At 44.2% G+C, this 12,487-nt stretch overlaps 1 protein-coding gene across 13 annotated transcripts in view; it reads left to right on the top strand.

Annotated features, from left to right (window-relative positions):
* The window catches only part of CRPPA (CDP-L-ribitol pyrophosphorylase A), a 348,342-nt gene that overhangs the window by 35,235 nt on the left and 300,620 nt on the right, over positions 1 to 12,487 (top strand). For all 13 annotated transcript variants that reach the window (XR_519724.4, XR_007914092.2, XR_007914091.2 and 10 more), the window contains exon 3: positions 4,211 to 4,360. Coding sequence is in view for 8 of the 13 variants with exons in the window: in XM_070059574.1 (XP_069915675.1) it covers positions 4,211 to 4,360 (150 nt within the window). In the remaining 5 variants the exon portion in view is untranslated. The remainder of the gene's footprint in view (positions 1 to 4,210; positions 4,361 to 12,487) is intronic.

Genomic DNA, 12,487 nt, shown 5'->3' with positions numbered 1-12,487 from the left:
TGGGGGCTCAGCTCTTACAGGTGATCTAGGAAAAGGATGATGAGGGCTCTCATTCTGCCATGCCCAGGGCACACACAGCTGAACTGAAGGCGGTTTGGGGGAGGGGCTGCAGCTTCTAGACCACATTTATCTGGATTTTAGCCTCTGTGCTGTGGTGCCAAGGGGAATGGGAGGAGCTGGCTCCTGGCCCTTCTAACCGGGAGCTTGGAGAGAGGAGCCTTGTCCTTGTAGCCATCCCTGCCTTGGGTTGTGCTTTGTCACTTTGAGCTGGGTGAGAGATGAAAGACGAAACAGGTGTTGACTCAAGTACCACAGACGCTACCTGTTCTTACCCAGATTTAGTAGATTTTCTTGAACAAATATTTCTTCACTTGCTGAGTGTCCCTGGGGCAATATTCAAAGGCTTTAAGTAGCTGTTTCTAAAATGTTTTTCAAGTTGTTTTGCTAGGGAGAGTATGGAGCTACTCCTACAGTCATTCTGGATATCTCATGTTCCCTTTTAAATATTTTTTTAATTCAAGTCCTGGCATATAATTCCAATAGAACCTGTAAGAGGTTGCCAAGGCAATTTAATTTTTTTCCTTGAAAAGCATTGTACTTGAGACACCTACATCGCTTCTCAGAGTGCCTGGGTACAAGTCCTAGCTCTGCTCCTTATTCTAGCTTCCTGCTGATGCATACCCTAGGAGGTAGCACTGATGGCTCAATAATTGTGTCCCTGTCACTTATATGGCAGACCCAGATTGAGTTCTGAACTCCTGGCTTTGGCCTGGTACAATCCCAGGTGCTGTGAGCATTTGGAGGGGTGAACCAACGAATGGAAAATCTGTCTCTGCTTTTCAGATGAAATGGGAATAAGAGTGGTGTACAAGTTCCTGTGGCTTTCTTTTCCTATAAGCCCCGCTGATGGAGTTGGACTGGCTCTTCAGCTGTGTTTCACTTGGACACTACTTGGACGTAGACACTGCTTTCTTCTCTGTCACCCCTGGATGTCCTCATGTTTTACGTCCATGTCTGGGCTTCAGATTTCTCTTTGAGGCACTGGATGTGGTGGCGGCGCAACTTGTAAACCATCTACTTGGCTTGTCCATTAAGCTTTGACTTCCTGCCAGCTCCCTGGCTTCTGTAAACCAGAATGTGGACGGTCTCTCTTGCTCAAATGTTGCTCTCCTCAAGACCATACTTGTTCTATTTGTGCATCAGCTTCATAGGCTGCAAATCTATGTAGCAATTGTGTAGAAAAAGGATGTATTAGGTTCAGCATGAAAAGATTTGGATAACTGCTTACCGTAGAACCATATATGCACACACACACATACGCATATATATTTAAATATTCATTCATTTATTTAAAAGTCAGAGTTACAGAGAGAAAGGGAGAGAGAAAAGAGAGATCCTCTATCCACTGGTTCACTCCCCAAATGTCCACAATGACGAGGGCTGGGCCAGGCCAGAGCCAGCAACCAGGAGCCTCATCCAAGTCTCCCATGTGGGTATAAAGGCCCAAGCACTTGGGCCATCTTCCATTGCTTTTTCAGGCACATTAGCAGGGGGCTGGATGGGAAGTGGAGCAGCTGGGACTGGAATTACCATCCATATTAGCACTGGGATGCCAGTCCTGCTGACAGTGGCTTAACCTGTTGCACAACAGTGCCGGCTCCCATAGAATCATATTTACCTGAAAATTGATCCCTGTTAAAAATAAGAGTGGGAATAAGAGAGGGAGGAGATGTACAATTTGGCACATGCTCATTTGGACTTACCCCTAAAGGTAGAGCTAGAATCGCAGGACTCTGAATCCATTAAGTTGGCATGTACCAATGCCATCTTACTAGTTAAAGTGAGCAGTTTAAGTTCATAATTGATCATAAAGATAGGATTAAGTGTCAAATGGATCATATAAACAGGATCAGTGCCTGCTAGTAATAACTGATAGAATTAAAAATGAGAGAACCAGCCGGCGCCGCGGCTCACTAGGCTAATCCTCCGCCTAGCGGCGCCGGCACACCGGGTTCTAGTCCCGGTTGGGGCACCGGATTCTGTCCCGGTTGCCCCTCTTCCAGGCCAGCTCTCTGCTGTGGCCCGGGAGTGCAGTGGAGGATGGCCCAGGTGCTTGGGCCCTGCACCCCATGGGAGACCGGGAAAAGCACCTGGCTCCTGGCTCCTGCCACCGGATCAGCGCGGTGCGCCGGCCGCAGCGCGCCGGCCGCGGCGGCCATTGGAGGGTGAACCAACGGCAAAAGGAAGACCTTTCTCTCTGTCTCTCTCTCTCACTGTCCACTCTGCCTGTCAAAAAAAAAAAAAAAAAAAAATGAGAGAACGATCCAATATGGGAAGCGGGATACACGGCAGACTTATAGAATGGCAAATGCCCTAAACAGCACTCTTGCCTCAGAATCAGCCCTTAAGGCATTCAGATCTGGCTAAAAAGCCCATGAGAGTATTTTAGGCATGGAAAGCCAAGACACTGTGGCAAAAAATGACCTAAATGAAAGATCTTGGTGAGTGAGATCCCAGTGGAAAGAATGGCCACCAAAGAAGGAGGTACCTTTCTCTGAAGGGAGGAGAGAACTTCCACTTTGATTATGGCCTTGTCTACATAAGGTCGGAGTATGTGAACTCAAGAGGCTTCCATAGCCTTGGCAGCTCATGACAAGAGCCTTGGGTAATTACTGACATCAAAAATAAGAGTGTCAATTGTTAAATCAACAAAAGGAGTCACTGTGCACTTACTCCCCATGTAGGATCTCTGTCCTTAATGTGTTGTACTATGCGAATTAATGGTAAAACTAGTATTCAAACAGTACTTTATAATTTGTGTGTCTGTGTGGGTGCAATCTGTTGAAATCTTTACTTAGTATATACTAAATTGATCTTCTGTATATAAAGATAATTAAAAATGAATCTTAATGAAGAATGGGGTGGGAGAGGGAGTGAGAGATGGGATGGTTTGCAGGGTGGTTATGGGGGAAAAAGTTATAATGCAAAAGTTGTACTTTTAAAATTTATATTTATTAAATAAAAGTTTAAGAAAAATCAGAAAACAAAAAAATCATATTTTAAGGCAGCTTTACCAAGATAGCTTCCTTGAATTGACTTTCAAGTTTGTATTATAATGGGACTGTTTGGAAAATAAAAGGCAAAATTATCAGGCATGAGGGTGTTTTTTTTTTATGAGAGGTGCTTATATTAGTGATTTATTGCTTTTTTCATAGCAATTAAAATCAATGGATATTTTATTAGAAAAGAGCTTTTTTTTTTTTTTTTTAAACAGGAATTAGAACAACACATAACCTCATTGTTACTTGGATTGTTTTTGGTCTCATTTTGGGGATCTAGGGGAGGTTGTCTATTTCTCTAATTATCCAATGTGTGAAACCTTCTGGGGCACACCACTTGGTAAATATTACTATGAAATCTATTTCAGTTATTTCACATCAGTTTTTCACATCATCCCTCTCACCCAGTGTGGGGAGCAACTCGGACTAGACTAAGTTACTGGAATTAAGACTTATTCTATGCATCTGCTCTCCCACAATATGGCGCTGGGAGAGGAGGAAACAGCTTTTACACAGCTGCCTCCAGTTCGACCAGTAACCTGCAGGAACTGATCCTGCTCCTGATTGAAGGAGAGCAGCATGCTCGGCGTGTGGGTAGCAGAGCACGGATTGGTGGAAGAGGATTATAAAGGAGAAGAGAGACAACATGCACCAGGAACATCTACCTGAGGAACATCTGAGCAGCCCCCGAGAGAGCCGGCCGGCGGTGTGCCGCTCCCCCGCGGAAGTGGGGAAAGTGGCAGGGGGGCCGCCCCTCCACGGAGGTGGAGGGACGGCAGCCAACCCGGGAAGGACCAGCAGCAAACCTGGGAAGGGCCGAGCAGACAAAAGAACAGCGCAGGGTCCTGTGTCGTTCCTCCGCGAAGAGGGGGAGCGACAACCCAGTTGTATCCTAGTATCCCTTTTAGATATTGGATATCACAGGTCTGAGATGAAAAGGATTTTTGAATCTACAATGAAAATAATTACAGTAATTTCTACCTCTTAGCATATCTAATTATAATACTATGAGACTGATTTTTTTGACCTGAAATAAAGATTTGATTCGTAAGGTAAACCAACACATGTAAGATGGGCAATTCAGAGTTTCACTTTAACCTGCTCTGTGGGGGTGAAATAATTGTGCCATTTGCCTCTTTTCTGTTCTTTAGGCAGCAGGAGCAATTCGACCTCTTGTGTCCACTGTCATCAGCGCCTCTGCTGACGGTTGCCTGGACCACTCATTGGAGCGCGCCACACACCGGGCGAGTGAGATGCCACAGGCCTTCTTGTTTGACGTGATCTATGAGGCCTATCAGCAGGTGAGAGCTGGGGCTGCTTAGCAAAGCTGTTCCTATGTTGGTTCTTATGGTTCACCGGACCACCCCTCTGCTTGGAGAACTGGTGAAACGTAGTGGATTCAGGATGTAGCTGCGTTAAGGGCTAAGGTTTATTACGTTAAAGTAGGAACTTCCAGTCTGGAGGAATCCACTTGCAGTCCTCTCCCTCCTTTTTAAAATATTTTTTTTTTATCTGAAAGACAGAAAGGGGGAGAGAGAGAGAGAGAATGAGAGAGAGAGAGAGAGAATGAGAGAGAGCCATTCTGTGTCCTCTGGTTCACTCTCCAAATGATGACTGCATCCGTTGATGCTGGGCCAGACTGGGAGCCTAGGACTCCACCTGGGTCTCCCACATGAATGGCAGGGGACCAAGTACTTGGGTCATCTTCTACTGCTTTCCCAGGCACATTAGCAGAGAGCTGAATAGGAAGCCGACTCAAAGCGGAGGTCTGATATGGGAGGCCAGTGTTGCAGGTGATGGCTTCACCCTACTGTACCATAACACCAGCCACTCGCACCCCACTTCATGCACTTTCCCTTCCCTGAAGTGCCATGCAAAGCACATTCTCCCCCAGCAATTAAATTGCACACAGCAGATGTGTGCAATGTTTGTGCCTAGAGAAAACTGTCAGACTCGGCCAAGGTGTTTGCTGGGATGTGACACACAGTCATTCTCTGGCTAACACATACAAAAATTCTGGGTTCTCAGAAGGAAAGCACATGTGCAGTCGAAACACTAGTGTTTATGCATCTGGTCTAGGTACAGGGAGCCACCTTCTCAGTTAAGCCCAGTTGCTGGCTGAAGGGTCTACCTTGCAAGCAGGTCTGTCCTCAGAGGGCAGTCTCTAAGTCCACTATGGCGGACATTCTGCACATCTGCTTGGACATTATGTTAATTAAAGTATAAGCTAAAGATAGCTAGCTTCTTTTGGAATATCAATTAATTCATGTTACTGGTTGTCTTGGTTTTTTTTTTTTTTTTGGGTGTGTACGCTTGGCCCCAGGGTTGCTCTGGGGAACAAGAAGAAAATCGCTGCCTGCAGAAAGCTAGAGCAGAAGAAGACCTTGCAGTAGCAGATCAGGCATTGGATTGGACCTACTGAGTCTGAGATTCCTGTTAGACACAGAAGTGAAAATGTTCATGAGATAGAGAGATGAATCTGGAACTTGCTGGAAAGGTCCAGCTAGCTGTAGATATATGGGAGTTCTCATCACACAGTAATTTAAAGATCTGTTTATTTATTTGAAAGGCAGAGTTACAGAGAGGCAAAGGCAGAGAGAGAGAGAGAGAGAGAGAGAATGAGAATCTTCCATCTGCTGGTTCACTCCCCAGATGGTCATAATGGCTGCAGCTGTACCGATCTGAAGCCAGGAGCTTCTTCTGGGTCTCCCACGTGGGTGCAGGGACCCAAAGACTTGGGCCATCTTCCACTGCTTTCCCAGGCTATAACAGGGAGCTGGATCGGAAGAGGAGCAGCTGAGACTTGAACTGGTGCCTATATTGGATGCTAGGATTGTAGGTGGTGGCTTTACCTGCTGCACCACAGTGCTGACCCCTCTCATACAGTAATTTAATGCCTCGGGGTTCACGGTCACCAAATAAGTCAAGGCCAAGAGAATGGAAAAGTCCAAAGGCTGAGTTAAGGTCCTGATGTTGGGGAGTCCGTACATTGGTTCCTGTGACTGCTGTAAGATGTTACCAGGAGTTTAGCTGATTAAATCAACACAGATTTGTTTCTTACCATTCTGACAATCAAGGTGCTGGCAGGGCAGTGTTCCTTCTGCAGGCTCTGGGGTACATACATATCTGTGCTCTTCTTTCTAGAAGCCTCTCTCCTCATCTCATGCCCTTTTTTTCCAACCCTCCAGCCTTCCAAAGTCTGGCTTTCATTGCCACATCCATTAGGACCAAGATCATCCTGCCTCCCTCCTATAAGAACCCTTGTGGGGACATCGTTCTCCCCATTTCATAATCCCTAAGGATGTCTTTACAGTCTCTTTGAGTATAAATTCACATATTCACAGATTCTAGGGAGTAGGACAAGAAGTCTTTGGGGTGGGAGTGCTATCCAGCATACCACAGGAGGTGGAGAATTAGCACACGGGTTGGAAGAATGGCCTCAGGATGACAGGGTGATGTCTGAGAATCCCAATGAAGAAGGGATTTCCCGAAGGATCGAACAACTGATTTATGCTACATAGGAAGTAAAACCAGATGAGGACTGAGAACTCTCGTAAACCTTAACTGTGCAAGACCACTGGTGTTAGAGGGGAGTGGTGGATGCGGAAACCTGGTGGAGTGAATTTAAGGGAATAGGAAGGCCGCATTTTGCAGGAGCTCTCAGCTGTACTGTGCAGAGAAATGGAAGGGTCGCTGGAAGCGGTTATGGATGGGGGAGTTTTTATTTTTAAAGCTGTGTGGTGTAACAGCATACTGATATGCTGGTGGGGTGACTCAGTAGGGAGGAGAAGATGGCGCTGGAGTGAGAGGGGCTGTTGAAGTTGACCTTGGCTGGAAGGATGAATATGAGAGGAAGAGTGTGTGGCTGCAGCTGCCAGTAGGTTGGTGGGAGGATCTGGAATCTGTCTCTTCTTGGTTTTGTTTTCTTGGGTCTGGGAAGCAGGTCATTAGCTGAATGAGGAAGGTGTATGAGGAGTCAGGCTTTGGGAAAGAGAAGAGCTTTGAAATGGTCAATATCATCTTTCATGCTTATTTCTTACTTTAGCATAAAAAATATAATTCTATCCCAAGGAAAATGTATCTTAGGGCTCTTTGAGTATTCATGGAAAACTGGGATAAAAACTTATACTCAGAAGAAAGAAACTGTAAAGCATTGACTAGCTCAGGGATTGATATGGCTTCAAGATACGGATGCAGGTTTGCAGGTTAATTATCTCTCCATAGAGAAGCCATTCCTGTCCCAGGCCCAGCCTAGGTAAGGCCAACTCGAAATGTCTTCTCCTTGTGTTTGACACCTTCCCCCTCTTTCCCAGCATGAGAATCACAGTTCAGTAATTATTTGGGAAGTCATCTGTGAAATGTCTCTGTACCCCTGGAGGCAGGGATATTTTATATTTAGCAGTCTTCCTGGTATTTTACGGAGACCAAGCGCATATCTGTTCATGGAGCCAGTGTAACAAGGTGTGTGTGCATACAAATACACACAAACAGGCCAACATATTGCCCTGCCCTTTGCCCGGGCCACTTTGCCTAGATCCCTGTTTCTTCTCTTCACATGTCCCCAGCTCAGAGAAGTCTTCCCTGATGATCTTGCAGAAAATGGCGGTCTCTCTCTCTCTGCACCTGTTTAGAGTTCCTTACTGGCTAGCACTACCTGGCACCTCTGTGTTTTGGCATTGGTTGCCCTTGCTGGGATGTCAGTCTCAGAAGGGCAGGAGTTTGTCTTGTCCTCTCTGCTATCTCTACAGCTGGAAGAGTTTGTGGATCACATTGGACTCTTAGTGAATATTGTTGAGTGAATGGACTTTGGACATACATATAGGTGAGGGTATTTCAAAAAGCTCGTGGAGAATTGAATTGAAGGGTGAGTTTGGGGGCAGGCATTTAGCCTAGCAGTGAATATGCTTGTCATGATGCCCGTGTTTCATATTGGAGTCGTTGAGTTTTATACCCAGCTCTGCTTTCTGACTCCATATGCACCCTACGAGGCAGAGACGATGGCTCAGGTAATTGGGTCCTTGTCTCTCATGTGGCAGACTTCGGTTGAGTTTCTGGATCCTTTCTTTGGCCTGGCCCTGTTCTGGCCATTTTGGGCATTTGGGGATGAATCTGTGATTGGGAACTTTTTCTGTCTGTAGTCTTCTCTCTCTCTTTCTCTGAATTAATTAATTTAAAAAGTTTATTTTGGTGCAAGTTTTGTTTTTTTTTTTTTTAATTCATGTATGCTATAGGGGTCTTGAAAAAGTTCATGGAAAACATACAAAAAAGCTATGCATGAATTTCAACTTTGTTTTGAACCAAAATAAGCCTTCATTTAATCTCCTATGGACTTTGTAAAATACCCTTGTATGCATATATGTGGATATATATTTATGTAACATTACTGTCAATCACTATTAACAGCTTTGCATTGGGTACAAGAGATTAACTTTTCTATAAAAAGTAAACATTTATACTTCTAAATCCGAAAACCTTTAAGAAATCAATCTAGAAAATTAGATATTCAGCAAAGTTTTATATAAAATTGATGGTTTGCTGCTTTATTGTAAGTGCTAGTTCTATTTCAGCCTATATTTCTAGGAATCAACTACATTGTGACATTCATTAGTAGATATTGTAAAGGGTCACTAAGAGTTATGTCTTTGCAGATGTTTTACTAAGTGTGCAATTGTTCATGTCAGGGTGTTACTTTAGTGATATAATGATATAAACACACATTAATTTATTTCTTCATGGTTCTAAAGAAAGTAGAAAGATTAGTTGCATGTGTGCACACTGAGGAGTTGTTAGTGCTTATGACTGGGTTAAAAATCATCAAAATGTATAAGTGTGAGAAATACTTGAGACACACAAATACTTAGGTATTTGTTTTTGATTGGTTTTAGACTTTTGCTCGTACGTAGGAACTTCTTGTTTGGTTTCATGGTGCTGCTGAAGATGATTTCCCTTAGCCACTGGGAATTCTTAATGACACATTAGCCAAAGATTTCTTAGGAAAATAACAATGGCTTTAAAGAATAAAAATTCAGTGGTGAAAATTCTATAGTCTCCAGGAACATGGAAAGCCCGGAGTCATCCAGAGTGTTCTTATTCGGACATGAAATTCTCTCCTGTGCAATTTCAAGAAAAGTAATAGATGCTTCCAACAAAGAAGCTTTTCAAATTACATAACCACATTTCTGGAGAAAATTGGTATGGTCGTCAGAGTGCCAGTTGCGATTCATTTCTGACACTTAAGTGCTTACGTGCACAGGATTTTAGGAGATGGCTTGTTCATTACGTCTCGAAGAGAGAGATTTGGCAGGATTCACCCATTACCACATTGTCCTCTGAGGTGTTCACTACGTACTTCTGTCGAAATGCACTCTTCTTGTGGACATCAAGATGCTGTATTTTGTTTGTAGTGGGTCTGTTTAGAGTGTAAACATACCCTTAACACAGTAAACACGCCCCTTCCTCACAACCTGATTTTTAAAGCCCTCTGCCACTCACATTTCTGGGAACCGGCTTATAATAGAACCATAAAGGCAAAGGAATATAAGAGGAATTCCCCTTGGGAATCCCTAGCCTGCCCAGACCTTGCTTGCATCACAACAGATAGGATCTGTGTTTTGTACTAAGTGGGCACACGCTGACACTCAATTGCCGAGTGAAGAACTTGGTGAAGAGCAGGGTTTATGGAGAAGTGGCTGAGTGTCCCTGTTCTCAGAAGTTTTGATCCCATTTTGCAGAACATAGTTCCCTATCACTGTAAGTGATGATGGAGGAGGTCTTTGCTGTGCTCAGGGGGTCTGGAATGGATTTGGGGGTGATGATGTGCAAGAGCCTCTGAACAGAGTCTCAGAGGATGCCTCTTGTGACACAGGGTGTTGCGAAGGGTCCTGGGGAGACATGGGAGGGGGATGGACTTAGGCTTTTTTTTTTTTTTTTAATAAATGGAGAATTCAGGAAAGGGAGGAGTAATGATGACAAGATCCTGGGGGAGGGGCTGGCACCGTGGCTCACTTGGTTAATCCTCTGCCTACAACGCCGGCATCCCATATGGGCACCGGTTCCAGTCCCGGCTACTCCTCTTCCAGTCCCACTCTCTGCTGTGGCCCGGGAGGGCAGTGGAAGATGGCCAAGGTGCTTGGGCCCTGTACCCGCATGGGAGAACAGGAGGAAGCACCTGGCTCCTGGCTTTGGATCAGCACAGCGCTGGCTGTAGCAGCCATTTGGGGAGTAAATCAACGGAAGGAAGACCTTTCTCTCTGTCTCTCTCTCACTGTCTATAACTCTACCTGTTAAATAAAAACAAAACCAACCAAACAAACAAAAAGATCCTGAGGGAGAGTGAATGAAGGGAAATAGGAAAAAAAGCTGAGCAAAAGTGGAAAGAGAGTAGCTTCAAGATGACCTTCTTGGTGGGAAGGAGCTGACAGGTTCAGCCTTGATCATTTCTACACAGCATCACTTTACTCCTCGTAAGTGTTGGTCGCAGACCACAGCTGCCAGTGGCTCATCCCAGGTGTTGGTGAATGTAGGATCCATGTATCATTTATGGTTCCTGATCAGATGAAGTCAACTCACCTCTTGGCGTGGGCTTTGCAAAGTGTTAAATGCTCTTCAGCGTCCTGCTTCTCCCTGTTTGCCACCTTCCTCATGCATTTTATTGTTTCTTCCATGATTATTTTACAAGGTCGGCTCATACGGCCATGGCTTGCTTTTTTTTTTTTTTTTTTTTTTTTTTTGGTTCCATTTTGGAAAGAATTACCAAGAGTTATAGGAAAAGATGACTCTGTGACTTTGGCTGGTAGCATCTTTAAGTGGAATCATCTCTGCCCCCAGGAATCTGTTTTCATCATTAGCAGGAAGAAGTTATTTTTGCCTCGTGTTTGGTTCATGTGTGTGGTGATCCATTTAAGTGACTCTAGTTCCATAAACTTCTCTAAGTTTATATACATTTAGGAAGTTTAGTCCTGTGAATTGATTAGTGGTTACAGTTTCAGCCATGTCTTCTTTAGCTTTTAATGTTATAGGACTTTGTAATTTTTCCTCCATCTGTTGTCTATTGACTTTGTGTATTGGAATTAAAACTTATTTGATTGCTAATGTGGCTGAAGCTTCTGTGTTTTCACATTTACCTGTGTTCCTTGTTGCTATGGTATGGATGTTTTTGGAAAAAGTTTACTTATTTTTATTAAGTTGAAAGAGAGATAGAGAGAGAGAGAGAGAGAGATACTTTCCATTTACTTGAACATTCTTTAGAAGCCCGCAACAACCAGGGCTGAACCAGTCAGAAGCCAGAAGCCAGGAACTGAGAGAGAGAGAGAGAGAGAGAGAAAATCTTCCATCTACTGGTATATTCCTCAGAAGCCTGCAACAACCAAAGCTGAACCAGGCAGAAGCCAGAAGCCAGGAACACAAAAGGGTTTCCCACATATGAGTGGCTGGGATCCAAGTAATTGGGCCATCCTCTGTTGCCTCCCAGGGTGCTCATTAGCAGGGACCTCCATAGGATTGGAAGAGGAGGGAGGACTCCATCCTAGGCACTCTGATAGGAGATGCCTCCACTCACAAGGCCCTCTCCTGAATGTTTTTTTTTTTTCCCACTCTCAAAAGTCATGTATTAAAACCAAGCCTTGCATGTGACAGCAGTAAGAGGTGGCCCCTTTGGCAGACCCTGCTGCCTACAGGGCTAGAATTAGGGCACTAACTAACAAGGCCTGTGTGCTTGTTGGCCCCTTCTGCCCTGTGAGGCCACAACAAGAACAGGCTCCTCACCAGACCCGCACCTGTTGGTGCCTTGATTTTGGACTTCTGGGCCTCTGTTTCAGCCAAGAGCTTGTTCTGCTTGCAGCTCTCCCAGGCTCAGTTACCTGGTTACAGCAGCCCTTTGTGGACTAAGACACTCATGAACAAGTTACAAAAATGCTTATTAATATCTTTGTTTACTTTCTTTTTGGTGTCTCATCTCTGTCTTGTTGATATCACTGGAATGCTTGTATAGTCTAGATGTTATTCCTTTCTTGATTTTATATGTTACAATATCTTCTCTTAGCCTTCCTGTTAATGTTGTCTCTAATGTGCTTCATCTTGATGCAGGCAAGTATGAGGTCTTGTCTAAAAAATTCTTAACCATGCCACAGTTGTATAATTATTGGTGCTTAATTCATTTTGAGGTCATTTTAGAATCTGCTCTAATTTAGGCCTCCTCCCTTTTTTCATTTTTATAAATTGACTAGTTTGCTCAACAATAATGAATCAATATTTTCTGGCTAATTTGTGCCTCTATTGCGTATTTCTTTTTTTAAAGATTATTTTTTATTTATTTGAGAGATAAAGTTATAGACAGAGAAAGGGAGAGAAAGATCTTCCATCTGCTGGTTCCCTTTCCAAATGGCCGCAATGGCCAGAGCTGATCTAATCCATAGTCAAGAGCCAGGAGT

Source organism: Oryctolagus cuniculus, chromosome 16, assembly GCF_964237555.1.
Source record: "Oryctolagus cuniculus chromosome 16, mOryCun1.1, whole genome shotgun sequence".
Taxonomy (NCBI): Eukaryota; Metazoa; Chordata; class Mammalia; order Lagomorpha; family Leporidae; genus Oryctolagus; species Oryctolagus cuniculus.
The sequence above is the reverse complement of the archived record's forward strand: the minus strand, read 5'-3'. Positions and strand labels throughout refer to the sequence as shown.